Below are 21,311 nucleotides of genomic sequence, written 5' to 3' on the forward strand. Positions count from 1 at the left end.
GAATATTCAGTTATGCTGAGACTTCCCTCTTAGTTTGTTCATAATTAGCTCAATTCTCTGAAAAGGGAGCAGTTTACTCAAAATGGCGTATTTACTTAGACGTTATTTTCAGAGCCTTCTCACTTTCAGCCTTTTCAATTTTACTCATCTTGCTGATTTTTAGTATACTAGGCAATTTAGCTTTAAAATTGGCTAATAACAGTGCCCCTCTCGTCACAGTTAGTGACTTATTAGCTTGAAGGCCTTCAAATGAAAAATATAATACATGTTACTGTAAAATTGACACAATTTGGAATTATTGTTACTAACCATTTCTTTACAGTTACCTCTCAAAGTTCTGGTTCTATATCTCTAATCTTTTTGAAACATATGAAAGCAGTGTTCAGTCCTTAAAAATAATCTATCAAAACAGCTTTAGAACATATGTGCTATATTATACCAACTGGTCTGACAGTTTATAACTTGTGTTGCTTTAACCACTTTTATATAAATTAATCACAGTAATTCAGGTTTCTTGTCTCCTATATTTTTGAAGTTTATTTTCATAAAAGGTTTAAGTATTAAATTAGATGCCACGCTCAGTTCTGTAAAAGGACTTCATTTGGTTAGATTGAAAACATTAACTTCTGAGGCCCTTGAAGATGGCAACCAGTAATCCTGTAAGTAGGGTTCTTTTTAGCACTTTATTTAAAAACCTTGCTGTTCTTAGTTTGCTTTGGTATGAAGATGTGTTTGAAGGATATCAGACCTGAAATATCTTTCCAAATATGAGAAATATCAAATTCTTTTGACAGCATACTTCTTCTGTAACATTTTAAACCATCTTTTTTAGAATCATGCTTTGACTTAAACTGCTGGTACACCATAAAATATTTGAGACTAGATCTTGTTTCTTATGACCCAAGTTTGGGCTTTGCTTCTAATTTTAGAGATCATGTCACAGTGGGAATTTTTCTCTTCCTCTCCTTTTTTCCTCTGCTTTGCATACCTAACAGTTACAGAATCTCCTATTCTGTATCCTGCCAAACCGAATCAAGTAGAACTTCTAAAGTTAATCTGATTAGAACCAAAATTTATGGAAAGCAGAAAGGGAATGCTTTTCTTAGCTGGGACGATGTAAACTTATTACTGCAGTATCAAAATCTCCTTTTCCCCATTCCCAAATAAAAACATCATAGAAGATAGGAAAAACAAAAAAGTGTATAAATAAAGCATTTAAGCCCAAACAAGGGGAAAAACACTCTTAATGTGACTTAAACAACCTGGCAGACAACCCCTCTATTTTTTTTTCTTTTCTAACAATGTTCTTAATTGCTTCTTTGATTTGATGTGCAATATTTTTGACCCAGTTTTTCTGTCTAATTATGCAGTAAATTCTACCCAAATTTTCTTAGGCATTTTGTCAATCTCGATCCCTTCCTTAACCAAGGAATGAGCCATTAAAGGTATAGGGATTGTTCTCCCTGCCAAAGAAAAAGGCTGATGCAACATGAGCGGCTGAATTTGGAGGTTAAACACTTGAGAAACTGTGATATACCTCAAAGGAAAAACATGGCTGTGTCTCTAATGAAGGGATATCTAAAATTAGGTGCTCAAGTTTGGCCTGATTTTCTAAAGAACAGTGTGTCCTCTCACTTGCATCAATTGAAGCGAAAGGTAATCTTAGTTTTAAGAAACTCAATTCAGAATTTCTTCAGGAGCTTAACTTTGGGCATCCTTGTTAATTAGTGTCTGTAAATATCTAGTGCCCTGAAACCTCAGAAGTGACGCTTCAGACTGGGGAGAGGAAGGGACTAACGGGAAGCCTAGAATAAGAATTGTTTTTAACAAAAAGTTAATGAACAAAGTAAACAAGCCATTGTTGTTTTGAGAACTTTTTCTGGGAAAAAACTCCTTGTTTATACATCAGATCTCCTTTTTGCCAACTTAAAGGCGTTTGAAGTATTATGAGAATCAGATCCCCAAACTTTGGCTCTAGTTTGCAGATGACTTCAAATTCAGTTTGCAATAATTTTAAAGTATGTGTTAAGACAGCTTCAAGTGCATGTTGTATCCAGCAGAATCAGCCATTGAGGCTTCACAGATTCTGTACTAAAATTTAGAGCTTTTTCAGTTTTTAAAGGGCTGCTTTCTGTATTGCTGTGATAAAACCTGTTAGCAGCACCTTTTAAACTGGAGATAACTTTGTTTTTCTTGAAATATTGGCTATTTTGTAGCTGAATTTTTTTCCTCTTAATCACCAGTGTATTTATTAATTGTAGAGCCTACATCTTAAGCAGTTAACAAGAAAAAAGTGGTGCCCTCATTTTACATTCACTTGATAAAATGAGTGAGGGTTTCATCCTTCTCCGTGTTACATTTTGTGTATCATGGAAGAACACTATAGTCTAGGTTAGTGACAGTACTGTATGGGAGACTTCAAATCCATTTTTTTACTCTTTTGTAGAAAAACCGAGATAGACATTTAGTATATGGCACACTACAGAAAGCTTCAGGAATGCCTCACTTAGCCAGGAGGATAGCTATAGCACTGCTGAAATTAAAAATTGGGAAAGATCAGGGGTTAGGAAAAATCATTTGCCAGTGTCGAGTAGAAAATATACATGAAATACGAGATGTATAAAACAGGCAGCCTATGCAGTACACGTGTTCACATTGGAAAGTACAGCTGATTAGAAGAAGAACCACCAGTTGCCAAAAGCCCTCCCTGAAAGGTTTGTAATTACTTTCCCCTTCGTTTCCCTCTGTGAACCCAAAGCTAACTTGTTCCATGTTGTCTGCTGCTGATCATCTGCTTGCTGAATAGCAGAAGAGTGGAAATAAGACTGTGGCTCACAACTGTGTAGCAGTAAAACTTCAGAAGTCGTGTCACTTCCTCCCATGCCCTTTACAAATGTGAATATAAGCACAAACTAACGCTGCTTTTCATAAGGATGTGAGACTATTAAGATCAGGCACTCAGTACCTTGATAAAGGAGGAGTTGTCCCCTAGCCTGCTCCTCTCATTAAATGTATTGGGAGGTGAACCCCTTCGCAGTCAAAATAGTGTGCAAAGAAAGAGGAGAAGGGAAGATTTGAAGGACCTCATTCCTTTCTAGCAGTAGAGCCAGATCCGGAAGGAAGTGTACACTTATTAGATGTTGAGCCTTGGGCTGATCAGAAGGATGGAGCTCAGGTAGCTTGCAGGGAGCAGTTACAGTCCTTTCTCATGAGCTGAGGAACTGGCTCTTCTGCAGTTGCTTCTGAACTCGCCCCGTGCACCCTCTGTGCTACTGACCACTCCAACTCCACTTAGTCCATTCTGTGTGCGATGGATCTTTCCGTTATGAACTTCACTCTGATACTGAGGTAATTTGGTTTAATTCCATTATTCCTCCTCTGTGCCATCTTGAACAGATCTCCTTTTCTTCTTGATACTTGCTCCCCTCAAATGCTCATACATTTTATATTTCATGTGTGTAATTGTAGTTTGTCCTAGCTACATGCTTTCATTTCTTCTAGTCTTTCCTTTCTGAATTCCTTGCAATTTCTTGGCTTCTTTCTGGCTCTAAAACCACGAGTGTTTAGTGCATATTAATCTTTGAAAATCTGAGGAATGAAGTAGAGAGAGTAGAGGAAATTCCAAAATTATTGAAGAAAAAGAAAAATCTCAGCATCCTGTTCTAAAATCTGAAATCAAGCCGATACGCATGTATACTGTAGCAGTTTTCCCTGGTAAGCTTTGCATATCTGAGGTAGGATCAAGCCCCTAGATCGCAGAACATTTTTCATCAGACACTTTTTCACCCAGGTTGTAAGTTGAGAGGTTGGTCCAATTTCAGTTTCTCATTAAAGTGCTACAAACAGTTTCAGTATCTGTATGCATCTTAGATACTTCAGCTTAGAAGAGAAGATATTGCGCTATACAACAACATTGTTTTGTTAAAGATGGTTTACCATACGTGGCTGTTAATTTTTAATTGTTTACTTTGCTGCAGGAGTGGAACCACCATATCAATGGAGCGACTCACAGCCGGCGTTGTCAACTGCTGCTTGAAATGTATGAATTTGAAATACGTTAAGCATTCTTGTGGCATGAGGGCACATACAACCAAATGTGAATTACATTGCATGGAGCAGGTTTAAAAACATGCTGTGCGTTGTAGGGAATAAAAACAGGCAACTTAAAAGAGCATCTTCAGGAGAAAAAAGGGATATTAGTTTAGATTATGGGTAGAAAAGCAGTTCATAACTTCTGAATTCTACTGATTTATATGTAAAGTTTTAAAGAGATTCAGCTCTTAAGAATTGAGGATCTGATGTATTTTTACAACACCCTAATAAGACTTGTGCTAGCATCTATACTTTTTTAATAAAAACCAAACTACTTGTGTGCAAATTATGTTACAAATTGCTGGATGTGTTATATTTAGTGTAGGAAGTTTCTCACTAAGGATAACACTCCCTTTTACTCTAATTGTCATTAGATTCTTCTCATTTTTCTTGTGGTGCTCCTGTAGTGGACAGTGTTACTATATGTGTTATATTTGTGTAATATGTAAAGGTATTGCTGCTTGTATGGAAAAACAGGTATGCAAATTATTATGTATATAGAGAATCAGAATTAGAAAGATGGTATTTTATTTTTCTTACCACTTTCTTTTTTTTATTTGTATTTTTTATTTTTTTAAGATACCCAGAATGGAATCCTGATAGTGATTCAGGACATGGAATGTAAGTAACAATGAATGATAGAAAATACAGATTGTATTACTGTTCTTCCAGTTTGAACAATACAGTTATTCTAATTCAAAATTTTGGTTGACATTTAATCGATACTTTACCTATAGTTTTTTCATTTGAAGGAGAGGAAGTTGTTAGCATTTGATATAAAACAGCACACCTCCCTGTCTTTAAATGGATAAGTCCCTTTGTTTTCTGCTAGCTGAAGAGCAACAGTAAAAGTAACGAAAATGGTTGTCTTACTGGATACTGTGCAGGAATTACATTTTTGGAGAATGAAGACTTCACAGGTTTTATTTAAAATTTGTTTGTTTGTTTTCTCTTTCTAGGGGTGATCCTTTTATGTTGCAGCAATCCACAAACCCTGCACCAGGCATTTTGGGACCCCCACCGCCTCCATTTCACCTTGGCGGACCCCCTGTTGGGCCAAGAGGTAATACGAACAGGCATTCTCAGTGTCCTTTTCTTAAATTTCTGCTCACACGAAGTATTAGAGTCCAGTAAATTGTGTTCCTAAGTATTTTAATACATCGTATATGAGTTAAAGTAGCTAGACAGTGGGTGGTCCCACAAGCAACACCAGCCTTTCCTTGTTACCCTTGGGGGTTTAGTTCCCCCCCCCCCCCCCGGCCTCGCGTTATAATAACAAAACAAAATGTGCAGTGTTCAAAGCAGCGGAACTGAAGTATTTCTTTTTCCATAAGTACTTATACTCTTATTTGCGCACTGCCACCCTTTCCTATCCCCTAACTACCAGCCACATTATTATGGCTGGTTTTTAAGCTGTGTTTGATTAATCAGCACATATTTGGGGGCCTTTCTGTGTGGTGGGAAAAAAAACATTTTTCTGCATCTGTCTTCTATTTAGCTATGTGTTGGTGGGGATTTTTTGTGAAAATTCAGTCTCCTGAGTCTCTCCCTCTTAGTTAACTTCAAATGAATTTGACAAATAGATTTGGATGTTGACTGAGAAATGGGAAGATAGATCATGTCATAGGAAGGCAGGCAAAAATCTAGTTCTTGCCTGAAGTTTTTTCTTCCTCCCTCTTTAGTTTTGCTCTTTCAGTCACTCAAACTATTAACTCATTTATCTAGGTATCCTGACAGAATGCAAGCTTTTCAGACACTTCCGAAGGAATTTTAAAAGTGATAAATGCTTTCTTAGTTAATTTCTTTAAAATACTGCTGTTAATATTTCAAAATGTCTCAAACTTAATTTTGAACTAATCTGAAAGCTTTTTTTTAAGGAATTCCCTAGTAAAACAGGCATTATGATAGAACTAGAGGAATTCTAGAACTGTAATTTAGATTCGTCTTGTGCACATATAACCTGAATTGTAAGAAGCATACCTTCTTAGTGAGAGATTTCTACTATAAAACAGGAGAATGGTTTTGTTTTGTTTTTTAAGTGGGTTTTACTTATTCTCTGGTATTTCTGTACATCAGGAAATACAGATCTTTGCACATATTCTTGTAATGCTGAATTGAACAGGATGCTCAGGAAGGACCTCAAGTTGCAAGAGCTCTTGAATACCCAAATTGACTTCCTTTTCAGTTGTTCAAAAATGAAATAATTAAAGCAGTTCTTAAAGCTTGATGTCATTTCATTTTGGTATTACAAGAGACTTTTATCGCTGAGGAGCTTCTAAAGGGAGGCATGTTAATAGGAGTCTTACAGGTTGAACTAAGCTTGCTTATTCTTTTAATTTCTTAAAGGAGCTGGAAATGGAAATATGCAAGGACCGAGACACATGCAAAAAGGCAGAGTGGTTAGTATTAAAAATTTCTTTCAAGAAACATCTCTGAAGGACATGAGTGTTTTTGTGCAAATATACTTTTTGTCTATTTTTGTGATTTTTTTTTTAAGTGAATGGAATATTTTTTAAATAGTGAGATTTTTAGGATTTATTTGTATGGGAACATTGAGGTGTTTTGGAGTAAGACTGGGGTTTCACTGTGTCGAATACTGTACAAAATACTTATTCCAAAACTGTACAGACCCTGCTTAAACATTCTATTATGATGAAGCCGTGGGGCAAGAACATAGAGAGGAGGCTTAGGCACAGCAGACATCTTCCTCTGTGAGCGTCCTTAGAGATTCTGTGCCTTTTCTATATGCATCTACTGTAAGTTACTGCTGAAGAAGTTAAAAAAACAAAAACAAAACAAAACTAATAGAAGTAGAGCAGGGCCTTGAAAGGCTTTCCTTTGAAGCTAGCCAATACACATTTTGCTTTTGTGCTGTATATACATACCTTCTGTCTTCAACAGGAAACCAGCAGAGTTGTTCACATCATGGATTTCCAGAGAGGGAAGAACTTGAGATATCAGCTGCTTCAGCTTGTTGAACCATTTGGAATAATTACAAATCACCTGATTCTAAACAAAATCAATGAGGTAAGATTAGGCCCTTTAGTAGTGTAGCTGGTACCAGTTGGTGTCTAGTATGCTTACTGTCTGAGCTTAAATTTTTGTAAAAGAACTTGCTTGACTTTTAAGTAGTTTGTCACCAAGACTACACGCTTGGAAGGAAGAGTAACTTGTGTGTTTCTCTTCACAAATGTTGTAATACTTCATTTTAACTTTAAAAGATTGTTAAAAACTATTCTTGTCAGCTCATAGCTTTCTTCGAAATACACCACACTTGCAAATAATGTTCTTGTTTTGATATTCTCTGGAAACTTATTCGGTTGTAGTTCGTACGGGGTGTCATATTTTGAAGTGTGAAGAAAGCCAGTACATAAAGGAGAGAGAACTTAAAAGGACGGAAGGAAACTATTGAATGTTTTGAATCCAAGCATGAGTGTGATGTAGCCAAACCTATAACCTGAACTCATTTTGAATGTGCTGTGATGGTTCTATTTGTGCATCTAAATATGTATGTGCAATTTAAGACTTAATTCTACAGATCAGTTAATTTTGTAATCAAAACTTCATTTTGATTCCATTTCTGATGCAAATACTTAGAGCAAAGCAAGGAAGAGCTTGAGATTCTAAACAAAATACTGATTTTTTGAAAGAGTAGTGACTAAATTCTTTTTCTGTATGATTTCAGGCATTTATTGAAATGTCAACCACTGAAGATGCCCAGGCTGCAGTAGAATACTATTCAACAACACCAGCACTAGTGTTTGGCAAACCAGTAAGAGTCCACTTATCACAGAAATACAAAAGAATAAAGGTAAATCGCTCTTGCTCTTAACATTGCCTTATTTTAAGCTGGGACAGTCAGTGTTATGAGGCTGTTGCATTAACATTATTGTTATTCCTTAATTTTATGTACATTTCAGCTGTACCAAATTAATCACAGGAAGGATGTCCATATAATTTATTTACTTGCTTTAAGCGGTACAGTGTTAAGTATATTTTATGTAGTATGTACCTAAAACACCCTTCATTAACTCTTCATTTTAGAAACCCGAAGGGAAACCTGACCAAAAAACTGAGCCACCAAAACCAGAACTTGGTCGTGTGATTCACCTCAGCAATTTACCTCATTCAGGATACTCGGACAATGCAGTACTCAAACTAGCCGAACCATATGGAAAAATAAAGAACTATATACTCATGCGAATGAAGAGTCAGGTAACTGACCCTAGAAACATATCTAACTACCGGAAATGCAAATATTTGAAACTCATGTTTTTAACTCTGAAGAAATACCATACATTCAATAAGTGTATCTGTAGACTTTCTGCTCTAGTATAGAAATTATGTAGGTGGTGTTTTGCTGTCTAGCTTACCTTGAAATGTAAATCTCTAGATGTTTTGGACTTGGTTTTAAAAAGCTAAAAAACACTGACTGAAAACAAATATATTCTAGTATTAAACATATTTCTGTCATTTACCTTTTCAAACACTCTTTTTGTTCTTGAAACCAAATATGATATTGCTGTTGCTCTCTGTGGCTTTTAAATAATGTTTGAAAAACATATTGTACGTGTATAGTAAAACACTTCACTATTTGTGTACATGATTTGTATGAATACATAAGAATTTTAAATATTTAGCACATAAGATTTTTTTTTCCAACTTTGCTGTCCCAGTTTGTTGTTAAATAAGAAATTCCAAGGCTTTTCAGAGATCAGTGCCAGAATCCCATAATGCCACGCTTGTGTGTGGAATTAAAAATGACTAGAATCTATTGTGTGACCTGTAAGAAGTTCTCCCTGACCTTATTTCAGTGGGAAAATACAAAACCTTTCCCTCTGGGTTTGGTGCAGAAACAGCTCTGATTTTATCTGCTGATGATACTGTAGCCCAAATGTGTTTTCAAAGGTTTGTTCAGCAGACTTAGTGTGTCATAGAGACTCGATTTTTGGAGAAGCATTTCACGAAGCACTGCTTTTGGACCAGCAGTTGCTGCCTTCCTCTTTCAGACCCCTTTTTCTCCTTTCTCTCTCTCAAAAAAAGGAGTATTTCAAAATTACCCCAGAATTCCTCGAATCTTAGCACCGAATAACTGATAAGAGTTTCATATTCAAGATGCTCTTTATTTGAAATCATATGTCACCTTAGGGTGATGTTTTTTGCAGATTATTTAAATACCTGTTATTTAATTTCAGAACTTTCTACAGGACAGACATTACTTAATTCAAAACCTAGGGACTTTAGAGCACTTTGGTAAATATTAAAACACAATTAGTTTGGAGAGGATGGATAGAGCTGAACCTCGTAATTTGGTTTCGGCATTTCAGAATGTTACGTTCTGAGTTAAATAGCGTTGCCCGTGGAAGTGCTGTGTATATAATAGGGATTTTGAATGTGTATTTTAATCTTTTCAGGCTTTCATTGAAATGGAGACCAGAGAAGATGCTTTAGCTATGGTTGAGCATTGTGCCAACAAAGCTCTTTGGTTCCAAGGCAGATGTGTGAAGGTGGATTTGTCTGAAAAATACAAGAAACTGGTGTTACGGGTAAGTAGGTCTTTTTAGTTAGAAACTGATGTTTTTAATTGTAGTTGAATGTATAAAGTGAATTAAAAGGCAACTGTCACTTCCTGGTTCAAAGCCACTTGTAGAATAAAAGTATTCGGTTTAATATTATCTGGCTCTTTAAATGCAGTTATTTAGCATGAGTGTGGTGTTCTGAGCCCTAGAATAAAATAAAAGGATTTTCCTTTCAGATTTCTTAAATTTTAGAATTCAGATTACAGAGTAATCAGACAGTGCAAATTTTAATTTAAAAATTTCTCTGTGTAGAACATCCTGTAATGTGGATTTTTCCCACCCTCTTCTGAAGATGATTTATGATAAAATCAGAAGCTGGGTGGCAGGACTATATACTTATCCACTTGTACACTTAATTCTTGACTTCCTTCTTCCTTTTCACAGTAGGTGACTGGCTTGTCCATTTTGTTGTACACTTATTCCTGTTTAAAGACAAAAGCATTATTAGGGATTTCTAAACTATGAAGTATTATAACAGAATGTGTGTATTTTGTGTTGGATATGATCCAAAACTTTTGTACCAGAAAGCTCTTTAATCACTGGTGGTGTTGCCGTTAACCCCAGCTACCTAGATAGGTATTTATTCTCACAATTTAATTTCTAAGAATATGCTTTGTCAAAATTTATGATGTAACTGCACTTTTGTGTGTGTCATTCATTTTCTATACCAAGGAGAAGGGTTGGCTGAATTATTTTAACTTACAATTATCATTTTGTTATGGCGTAGCCTGCTTTCATTTGAAGGCTAACACTATTGCAATTGTAAGACTTTTCCTCCATTGGACTAAGGCACTTAAGGTAGAAAAGTGGGAGAGATCTGAATTGTCAAGCTGTCTCATCAACCACAATTTAAAAGAAAAAAAGCTTTCTATTGGGGAGTATGGAGAATCCTTATTATTGCACATTATCATGCACCAAAACCAAATAGTTTGTGGCAAGTTCAAATACTTAACACCAATGCGTGAACTTGTTTTCCATGTTAATACTTTGTATAAATGAAAGTTCCTATTCTGTAATTCCTAATTAAGTGAAATGTCCTAAGTCTTTAGAAGCTTTCCTTGTAGCCTGCCCTTCATGGTAAGGAGAAGAGTATAGTTTAAGATTAGGTTTGTGCCATTATTTGCACCACATTGAATCAGTTTATAAACAAAAGATTTGTTGTATGTGACTTTCTGCTGCAGGATATCCCATTTATTTTTGTATTGGGTAACTGCTAATTTTGGTGAAGAAAGAGTGGGGATTTCTAGGTTAGTAAGGCTTGAGACAGCTTAGCAATGAATTATTTGGTTGGTAGTGGGCACAGTATAATAGTGCTTGTGGAATAACATAATTGGAAGAGCTCGGCTAGAGTGTGCTGTCCTGTCTGAATTCATGCTGTAACACTTGTATAAATAATACTCTACTGTGAATTATGAAAGCTATTTATTTATCTCTTTATTTTAGATTCCAAACAAAGGAGTTGAACTACTGAAAAAGGATAAAACTAGGTAATTCCTATTATTATTAAAACAGTGTTGTTTAAAAGAAACATGAAAATACCTTATCCAGAGCGCAGAAATTACAGAAAAGAGGTCTGGCAAGCTCTGGGATCATCTTGTCCATTGTTTTGTGCCCTGAGATGTGGCCTACCCTCTTCCTCTAGTGATGGAGATTTCAGAGCCTCTTCAGCCTCCTCAAGAAATCTGTTCCAGCCCTTAATTAGCCTTGCCTTCCTGCAATTTAAACCCACCAGCAGTTGTTCTGTCCTGTAAGGACAGTTCCTCCTCGCAGCAGCCTTTTGCATATTTGAAGAATGGTATCCTATTTCCCTCAGCCATCCCTTTTCTAAACTTAAACAAACACAGTGTTGTCAGACCTGACTAGAAAACGTGCCCTACTTTTTTCAGTTGTTCCTGGGCTCTCTTCTGATTTACAGCAAGTATTTTTTCTTCTTTACAGAAAGAGAACGTATTCTCCAGACAGCAAAGATTCTCCAAGCGATAAGAAGTCTAAAACAGATGGTACTCAGAAACCTGAAAGTGGCGGTGCAGAAGACAAAGTGAAAGAGGAGAAACCAGAGGATGCTGCTGAGACATCGGGCACTAAAAGTAGTGAACAGGCAGACCAAGATGAGCCTAGTTTACTCCTTGAATCTGAAGATGAGCTGCTAGTGGATGAGGAGGAAGCAGCAGCACTGTTGGAAAGTGGTAGCTCGGCAGGAGATGATGCAGATGTTGCCAATTTAGCTGATGTGACTACTGAAGAAAAAAAGGACACAGCTGATGATGTGACCATAAAAACAGAAGGCAATGTTGTGGCAAATCCAGCCGCAAAGAAGAAGCTTAAAAAGGTAATCGTATGGCAAGGTACCCGAGTTTGGGAAAACAGTCTAACTTGAATAATTTGCCACAGTGTTCTATTTCAGATCTTTTTCTGCGGGTCTTTAAAACACATGCATGTCACGCTTACCTGAAGAGAAACAGGTGTTAAACTTCCTGTGAAGAAAATGAAAGATCCCATTGGCTGCAACTTGCAAATGAAATCATATATAAATCAGTCTTTCTGTTTTGACAGAAACTAATATAATTGGGCTTCCACTCACGTCACTTCCCTGGCTGTTTTGGGTTTTGTTTTGCTCCTTGTTGGACTAATACTAAGCAGCAGCCAGGAACTATTTTCTCCCTAGCAGTTTCTCATGAGACTGGAGGTAGTTGGCCTTTTGAGCACAAAGCAGAACGATGACATTTAAAAAATGATTTATTTGAGACTGCAGACTGTGTTAGACTGGACAAAATCATAGGTATGTCTAGCCTTAGCTAGCTAGAAACCTCGATAAGTACATTTTGGGTTAGCCAAGACCCATTTTCAAATGAAAAAAATTAGTTTCAAGGTGTTTCCAGTCATGTGCTATTTACCATAATCTTCCTTTTTTTCTCACCAAATGTTCACATACACACTGTCATGGTTGTTTATCTCCTACCAGCTGCTTTTTTTGTTTCAAGCATACTTGCTGTGTGGAATAGCATGCAAAATGGCCAGTATGCAGTGTCAGTAACTTTAAATATTGACTGGAATATTGTTTTGTAAAAGAAGTAAGGCACAGTCCTTACTCTAATGAATGCAGTGTGCATGGCTTTCAATTTTGGGGATCCCTTTATTGGGAAGCTAGTTACGTGAAGTTGGGATTAACACTGCCTGGTGAGACTGCAGTGGTTGTTTCTTGCTGTGCGGGTATCCTTTTTGATAAACTGCCTCAAACCCAAACTTTTTTCCTCAAAGACCTACGTTCTTAGAGCATAGTTTTAAAGCTAGTGCTACTTCTGCCATGTCTATTCATGATTACTGTTATACATGTGAAGTATTGATGTCTGTCCATATCAGCAGGAATGCTGAAAAAATCAGATTTTAGACTCATCCACTATCTTTTATCGAAGTTGGATTTTAAGAGACCTGCACGGTTTTTATGGTGGTGAGGTTGGTTTGGGGGGAGTGGCTTTTTTTTTTTTATGGGTGAGGAAAAATCCAAATGGCTGAAAAGAGTTTCCTATATTTTCTTTTATAAACTTTCATTTTATTAAGTTGGAACAGAAATGTTCTGGTAAGGTTTGACCTTTTATTTGAGTTTGAATTTGAGGATCTCTTAGACTGGTCAGGAAAAAAACCCAAAACTTCTGCATTCCAAAATGACATGCACTTAAATTAAAAAACTCATGTTTGGATTTACAAAGTAAGGAGAGACCAAATGTACTGAAACTTTCAATTTGAGTATCACATGTTGACATAGTAAAAGAGTGGGCATACTAATGGTACTGAAATATTTACTCTGATTTGAATGTCCGCTTCCTGGACAGGGGGTACCTTTAAAACGAACTTGTTGCACTTCTGCATGTTTGAATAGCATTTAGAATGAGTGAGGTAAGTCTTGAGGGAAGAATTTTAGGATTTTTCCAGGGAGTTTAGAGATGTTTCTCTGCTGCAATTTAAGCCAGTTTGAGGGAAGCATTTAAGAATAAGCTGACATAAAGAAAACATTTTCTCAACAGCGCTACGTGGGTGGCTTTCCACGGAGCATGGAAGGTTTTGTCACTCTAGATGAGGTTGGTGATGAAGAAGACTCAGATCATCAAAAACTTCGCAAGTCAGGTTTGGCAGTAAAATCTGCTGGCAAAAACGATGATAGCTTGGCAGAAATCAAGGTAGACAAGATTGAGGAGCCAGAGCAGGAAAATGAAACGTTAGAAAATGGAACCAAAACTGAAGATAATTTGAAGACCGAAACTGTTGAAGCTTCTGATACCACAACACCACAGGATACTGAGAAAAACACCCATGAAAACACAGACACTCAGGATGAACAGGAAACAAAGAATATCCAGGAGAAATCTGTTATCCCAGATGAATTTAGGATTGGGCCATACCAACCAAACATTCCTGTCGGTAAGGCTGTTTCCGTTTCTTTTCAAATACATCTCTGTGCATTGCACTAGCATTTCTCATTTCATTTAACTTTTGTTTCTGGCAGTGCATTGGCTCTGAGCATTTGAAGCAAGGGCAAGGCTTACCATTTCATTTTAGGGCTTCCCACTCTTCTCCCCTTCTTCACTCCTCCCCTGCCCCTAGTATTTTCTTTTTTCTTTTTTTTTTTTTTATTTTATTTTCATACAGTTTTCCATAACACTTTCCTTAGCCAGAATTTAAACTGGAAGAGGTATATTTTTAGCAACACAAGTCCAATTAATAGCACAAATCGCAGTAGTGGTATTAGTTTAGATTCATACTAAATATACAAAACTCAAACTAATCACAGAACATTGTTAGTTCTCTTGAAGAAACTGATAAAATGGACCCTTAATCTGAAAGGTTGATTAAAAAAATAAAAATAATAATCTGCGCATATTTAGTTATTACTAGGTCCCTGGCTTGAGTAGACTAAAACAAGGACATTCAAAGAGAAAGCAGCTTTTAATGTAAAGTGAATTATGGTTTTAAGATTTAGCTTGAAATGACATATGACATTTAAAAAAAAAAAATGATGTAGAGTAGATCTCTTAGTTTATTTTGTGGTGTTTACTTCTCTAGGTGTGAATTATGTGGTACCCAAAACAGGGTTTTATTGCAAATTGTGTTCCCTGTTCTACACAAATGAAGATGTTGCAAAAAAGACCCATTGCAGCAGCCTTCCTCATTATCAAAAGTTGAAGGTAAGGCAAAAACTTGTTCATTTTAACTGGCGTGATTCTTTCCTGGGGAATAGATCTGAATGAGACTGGACTGAAAAAGAAAAAAAAAAAAAAAGTTTTCAGGCAGTGGAAATTGGCTTATTCTATAATTTTTAGTTCAAGCTCTCCAAAATTTCATTTTTTGAAAATAATATACAAGATAGACATTTTAAAAGATGGGCTCCAGGATTTTTTTCATAAATTTGGATTCGAGAGGGCATTCTGATTTGAGTAGAGGCCAGCCTTAGAATTAGTGGTGCAGAGTAAATACAAATGACTCAACTCTCTTCCATTTGTCCCTTTGAGGGTATTTTTAATCAGTCAACAGCACTTAAGCTGAAACCTTACATATTTATCTATTTTTTAAAAAATCATATTTGCAACTTCTGATTTTGTGAGCATGTTTTACAGTTTCTAACTGGATGAGGTATCACATGATTGCATGGCATGAATGATTATGCTGCTGCTGCATTTTTGTGTATTGCGAGCTGCTTTTAAATATCACCTTTGAGAAAGGGAAATCCTAAACAAAACTCTAATAATGCATTGTTCACATCAGCTGATTTCATATCAGTTGATTGCTGAGCTGCCAGCTAGGCCTGGGGGCTCCACAGAAAGGAAGAAGCAGGCATCTCAGGCTTGAAAATTTGCTTTCTTTTTGCAATAGTGAAGCCTGAAACAAACACAGGGCCCCTGAAAGCAGATGGCACAAATGATTGTCACAAAGGAAAAAACATCAGCAAGGAGGGACTAGATCAGAAAATCAACTAGCACGCAGAACCTCGTAGTAAAAAAACCACCTCATCCATCACCCATAGCTTTTTTTTTTTTCTTTTTTCCATTGAGGTGTACCTGGTTACGGGACTTGAAATACTTGATGTAAACAGGGGAAGGGGGGGGAAATGATCCAGAGAGTTGTTAGCAATTTATTAGTTTTATCACTTAAATGAAACGTGATTTGCTTTGCTTTTTCCATGGCACAGGTGACTGGTAACATTAGTAGTATGTTTGTAGAATCGGGGGAGGAATGGGAGAAATCCAGCTTTTGTTTCACAAGGGCAAGGCATTTCTCTATCTGGCAATCCATTTTGGCTCACTCTGAGAGCAATAAGATAAACAGATGACTTGGTATCACTATCGGATATTATTAAAGCTATTACAAATTCCTCTAATTTCTACAATGACCCTTCTAAGGGAGGGGAGTGTTTTGTCCCTGGCTGTATAGATGGCAAACTTGGACCAGGTAAGTGGCACAACCACTGTCAAAAGTCCATGACAGAATGGAAAGTGATTTCTCTTAGCTTGCCAGGTCACGCAGCCTCCTAGCAGAGCATTAATGGCAGGGCCAGGTAAACGCTTGTAGAGGCTGCTGTTTTGGTGTTTACCATTGGTAAGCGGCACGTTCAATGACTTAAGGATAAGCCTGATGTTTCAGAGGAGTTCCATGTCATTTCTGTATGTGGACCGTGGAGAAGTGCCAGTCTTGTTTAAGACCTTTGCAGTTAATATTCACGGGTTTTAAAGCCATCAATTTAAAATTGGATTTATGTTTGAAGTGTTAATGTTGCGACTGCAAGAGACTGCTTAATGTATCCAAAATATGGTTGTTTTCTTTCGACAGAAAATTCTGGATAAAATGGCAGAAGACCACAGACAAAAGAAAGAAGCTTAAAAGGAAAGAAGGATGTGAGGAAAACAGTGGCTTTGTTTTTAATGTTAATCTTTTTTAAAAGCAGTACAAGTAGTAGATGAAGATACTGTATTCTTTTTTTTGTTTTGTTTTAGTGAAATACAGTAGGCGTTATAGGTCTGTTCATGTGTTAAATGTTGTAGCAAAAAGCATATGCAGTTAAGTTAATGACAAAAATTTGTTCTTAATGTGGGAATGGCAACAAGTTTTCGTTTTGACACTTCAAGCTATTAAAGAAAAAATCTTGCACCCTTGTGAAAAGCTCATTTATGAAAAGTAAACTTCATTTAAGTGAAATTTACTACTTTCAAGCTTCAAAAATTGTCTTTCAGTCCCATTCTCAATAAAAAATAAAAAGTAACATTGTATTTTTATTTCATCTAGAACATTCCATATCTCAGTCTGAGCCTAGCAGATATTTAATTTGGAGTGTAAGGCTGTCATTGCATTTCACTTTTGAAGTCTTTAAATGTAAGTTGCATTTTTAAATGTTGAATTGCAGTTTCTTTTAATGTCATTGCTGTTATCTAGCATATAGGAAAATTAGTGATTAGTCAGCTTTATAACTTTGTGATTTTTTTCTAAGCTCTTGATAGACTTTCCTATTCAGCTATTCTGTGTATTTTTAGTGAAAAGTAAATGCCCATTCTCCTCTGACCAGTATTATTTCCTTGAGCTCTTCCTGCTTTTACTTGAATCTTGTAGCTGTCGTACATCTCTGGTATATTCAAAAGCAGCATTTGAGTCCTGAAATGTAAAAAGGTATCTTTATATTCTTCACATGTAATTTTCATACCTGCATTTTAAAATTGTTTTTGTTAAAATCTGGTTTCGTCAGAATCTTTAGAACTGTGCTCTTAATGTACCTGCACATGTGACATGTGAACAGGAATTTGCATGTGTAACCTGTGTTTATCTGTAGTTTTTGTTATTTACTGCTTATTTGTGAATTCAGGTTACTAAAGTGATTTACCAATAAACAAAGCTAGGCAAAGTAATTTGTTCTAGATGTTTGGCATGTTAACCAATGTGTTCACTGAACTTCTGACTCCTGTGTTCATGGTACCACACTGAAAGTCTAGCTCTCTTTTTAAAATTTGCATGTTTTAACACCTATGATTTGGCGGCTTACTACGTAACTTTTCTTTCTCTTTTCTAAAACCTCTTCCATTTCCAGACAAATTAAAATACCACTTGTTCAACCAGCTAGGTATATTCTGCTGATGGTTTTATCTTTGTAGATTTCATGGCATTTTCATCTAAGCTGAAGTTCTGTCGGACAAAAATAATTTGGGACAGTAGTTTCACCCTGACCCTTTTTGCCTAACAATGAGTCTTCGGTGCTAAGAAGGGTTTACAAAGGAGGAGTCTGAATCCTGATGAAGTTGAGTCATTGAAACAAGCAGATACATCTAGCAGACACAAGATGGTGTATTTTGTAAAAGGACAGTCCTAATAACTTGACTCCACACTATGTTACTTTTGTTGTTACATCTTCAGAAAAAGAAGGGATACAATCGCTCTTAGGTGAGAATTAAGTAAAAATGTAAACATTTTCTACACTGATTGTAGCAGTTGCTCTGGGGACTAACTGTATATAGTGGTGAAATGCTAATCAACTAATGCGCAGGTTTTTATTTAAACAGCATATCCAGATTTTTAAACTAAAACTTTTAATATGCAATGATTCATTCCTGCACTACTTCTAACAAAATAAGTTCCTGCTTTATACATGGCATTCATTAATATGTAAAGTATTGGTTGTGTTTTTACAAAACCGATGAACAACGTAACAATTAAACATAATGTGGTGAAGGTGTTTAGTCTTAGAATACTCTACTGCTTATCCAGGCCTCGAAAAGAAATTTACAGTGCATGCAACAGAAGTCTTGCAGTAGGACAATTTTGACCATAAGTCACAAGGAGGTACTTGGACCAGCTTGCCTATACTGGCACTTCTCATTCATCCATCTCCAAGAGGCTGTTTAGTTTATCAGTCAAGCAGAGGACTTGACATCAAAGCATTTATTTAATCTTTGGCAGTCATCCCACTTCTCTAAAGATGGTAGATAAGAATTTATTTTGAAGGGGAAAGGCAGAATTACAAGGTTCCCTTTCTCTCCCTCCCCCTGACATTTTAACATTTCCTTACAACATGTGCATTTAAGATTAATATATTAAAATACTACTAAAGCTCTGTATGCTTTATTTTTAAAGTAGCCTTTACTTACCTATTACACACATCTTATAGCTACGCAGTTCAGTGATCTTGCATCTGGTGTCCTCAGTCTGTGGTAAACTTTAACCTGTGTAACTGTCAGGGATTAAACTGTAGTAAGATGTTGCATCATGTTAAGTGTCTAAACATAAAGAAGCCATAGGCATAAAGTAATTATGGCATAGTCTGAATTCAGAGATCAAAAATCCTTTGCTTGCTTCAACCCTCAGTTTCTGAAATCACTGGAAGTTAGATGCCCATCATGTGCACTTTCAAAACCTTAACAGGCTGCATATAAAAGCCTTCACAGCTATACACATGTAAGATGACATTTGCATACATAAGGAAAAAATAAGTCACAACAATTAGACTGCTGATACGTGTCTTCTGCTTACACGTTAAGGACATGGAATGAATGTATGCATTACACTTCTTTCTGATGACAAGAAGGCTTCAGCAGAACTTAAGCTGGAGGGCCGATGCCAGGAACACCCTTAGATGGCAGAGTGGTATGCAGCCTTGCCATGGACTCCCTAATCTTTGGAAATTACTGTATCAGTTTGCACCTTTAAAGGGGTGGGGGGAAACTGAGTAGAACATGAGCCTTCAGCATCAAATATTAGATGTTGGCTGCGTAATTTAGATGCCATTTCAGCTTAGAAAAATAACTCTAGATGCTGTCACCTCTTTGTGTAGAGCGTATTTCAGCAGAGATGCAACTAGGCCCTGGGCCTGCTGAGTACTGGGGGAAATTAATAGAAAAAGAAGGCTCCACTATAGATCAAAAAGCCAATATGTAGGTGGACATTGTGGGAATAAGAACAGAGTGGCTTTGATTTTTAGAGAGGATACCTGCAGGGGTGTTTGAAGGTCGTACTTGGCTAGAAGGCAAGCATTTAGCGAGCGTAAGAATGATAGGCTGTAGACAAAGCTCTCAGGCAGGCTCTGTTAAAGAAGTTGCTAACGGTGACTGAAGGACAGTGAAATCGGTATAAATGTTTGATCCGAGGGAGAAATTTAATCTACAGAAAATCTGAGAAACCCCAAATTTTAAATCCACTCTGGGAGGCCAAGTATTTATGTAGAATTGGTTATTCCTTGCTAAAATTTGGAAGGGAGGAAGTAAGGGGCAGAGCAGAGGAAAGATAATGAAATTCCGTTATTCTCAAGCAGCCTCTTTCCTCCTTAAAAAGCAGCCTACATGAATGTTTTGATAGCACAAGAGGCTTTCCAGCCTAACAGGTGGTAATGCAAAGAGCTAAATTTATCAAGCTGGTCTGTACATTGCTAGCTCACTAAATGTTCTTGCTGCCTGAAAAATTCTGTTCACATTTGGTAACTTTTTAACCACTTTAATGGCAATTTTCCTGTTAGTGCAGAATGACTTTGTAGTTTCTCTGCAACTTAGTCCTCAGTTACATACACTTTTGGGCTTTGCTGTTGTGAGCAGAAATGTTCTCTGCCACGTATTTCCTAATTTGCTGTTGGACAGGTATTTTGCTCTTTATGGCAGTTAGCTTATGAGCCTGCAGTAACAGAACTGATGTGAGTGGAGATTGTTTTCCTGCATTGCATTTTGATTCCAGATCAAGTCAGAGTATACTGTGTTTATCAGTGGCTTGAACGGCAGTCTTAACGTTGGAACCAAGAGTCTTTAACTCAGTTGGTGGTCGTCTTTGATCTTGAAGAGATTGTGCAGGCTAGAGGACAGCAAAAGCCTCTACTGTAAAGGGTGGGGAACACCACTAGCAGCACAGCATGGCTCTGATCTTTGTTGAAACCTCTGTGTCCTCTGTAAGCGGGAAGTGTCTGAAGGAGAGAGTCATTTCCTACTGCAGAAAGTTTGCCACCTACCTTTAAAAAAGGGGGGGAGGGTTGAAGTTCAGGCGCTTAATGGAGGTTCCAGAAAAAAGATCTCTGATGAAGTTGATTATCTCCTAGGGCCTTAAAACTCATGACTCTTGTGCAGAAAGATTGGTTTTAAAAACAGCCATCATGTTAAAAATTGTTAGTATTAAATTCCTCTGCCCTCTGTGAAACCCAGGGACCAGTTCTTTGCTGACGTAGCCTGATGCCCCCAGTGAGACTGAAAAGGGGTTGAGAATACTTAAGCTGCAACCCGGCAACTTTTTCTAATTAACGCTCCCCCAAAGCCTTTTCCCACTCCTGCTCTTTCAGAATACATGAGCTCTATGCTTAGCCAGACGGGGATGCAAAATTGCAGAAGCCAAGCGTTGCATATGGCCAGCTGTATTTGCTTAAGCCGCTGCGTTTCCCTCTCTGTATAGCAACACCGTACTAGGCCCCTTGCAATCAGAGCAGCTTGGCAGGTTTGCCCTGAACTGGAAGAGTTTTTAAGGACTATTCATTTCTTAGTGTGATTGATACCAGATTAGATCCTCGGTGCTTGTCTAGACAGTTACAGGATTTTCCTTCTCAGCAACGTCTCATCTTTCAGGCAGTAATAGGAGCTGTAGTTACTTACAGTAAGGAGCAACAGAGCAGCATGCGCTAAACCAGTCCAAGGCGGCTGC

The 21,311-nt window shown here is 37.0% G+C and overlaps 1 protein-coding gene across 4 annotated transcripts in view; it reads left to right on the top strand.

Annotated features, from left to right (window-relative positions):
• MATR3 (matrin 3) overlaps positions 1-17,557 on the top strand; it is a 28,880-nt gene extending 11,323 nt beyond the window's left edge. For 3 of the 4 annotated variants that reach the window (XM_013946910.2, XM_067304972.1, XM_067304971.1), the window contains 13 exons: positions 3,978-4,039; positions 4,672-4,713; positions 5,052-5,155; positions 6,439-6,491; positions 6,994-7,119; positions 7,778-7,903; positions 8,137-8,307; positions 9,507-9,638; positions 11,115-11,158; positions 11,610-12,000; positions 13,694-14,087; positions 14,730-14,851; positions 16,491-17,557. In XM_013946910.2, coding sequence (XP_013802364.2) covers positions 3,978-4,039; positions 4,672-4,713; positions 5,052-5,155; positions 6,439-6,491; positions 6,994-7,119; positions 7,778-7,903; positions 8,137-8,307; positions 9,507-9,638; positions 11,115-11,158; positions 11,610-12,000; positions 13,694-14,087; positions 14,730-14,851; positions 16,491-16,541 — 1,818 coding nt within the window. In that variant the 3' untranslated portion in view covers positions 16,542-17,557. The remainder of the gene's footprint in view (positions 1-3,977; positions 4,040-4,671; positions 4,714-5,051; positions 5,156-6,438; positions 6,492-6,993; positions 7,120-7,777; positions 7,904-8,136; positions 8,308-9,506; positions 9,639-11,114; positions 11,159-11,609; positions 12,001-13,693; positions 14,088-14,729; positions 14,852-16,490) is intronic. The other variant, XM_067304974.1, reaches the window with a different exon arrangement.
• Positions 17,558-21,311: the final 3,754 nt, after the last annotated feature.

The sequence above is a fragment of the Apteryx mantelli genome, chromosome 14, assembly GCF_036417845.1.
Source record: "Apteryx mantelli isolate bAptMan1 chromosome 14, bAptMan1.hap1, whole genome shotgun sequence".
Taxonomy (NCBI): domain Eukaryota; kingdom Metazoa; phylum Chordata; class Aves; order Apterygiformes; family Apterygidae; genus Apteryx; species Apteryx mantelli.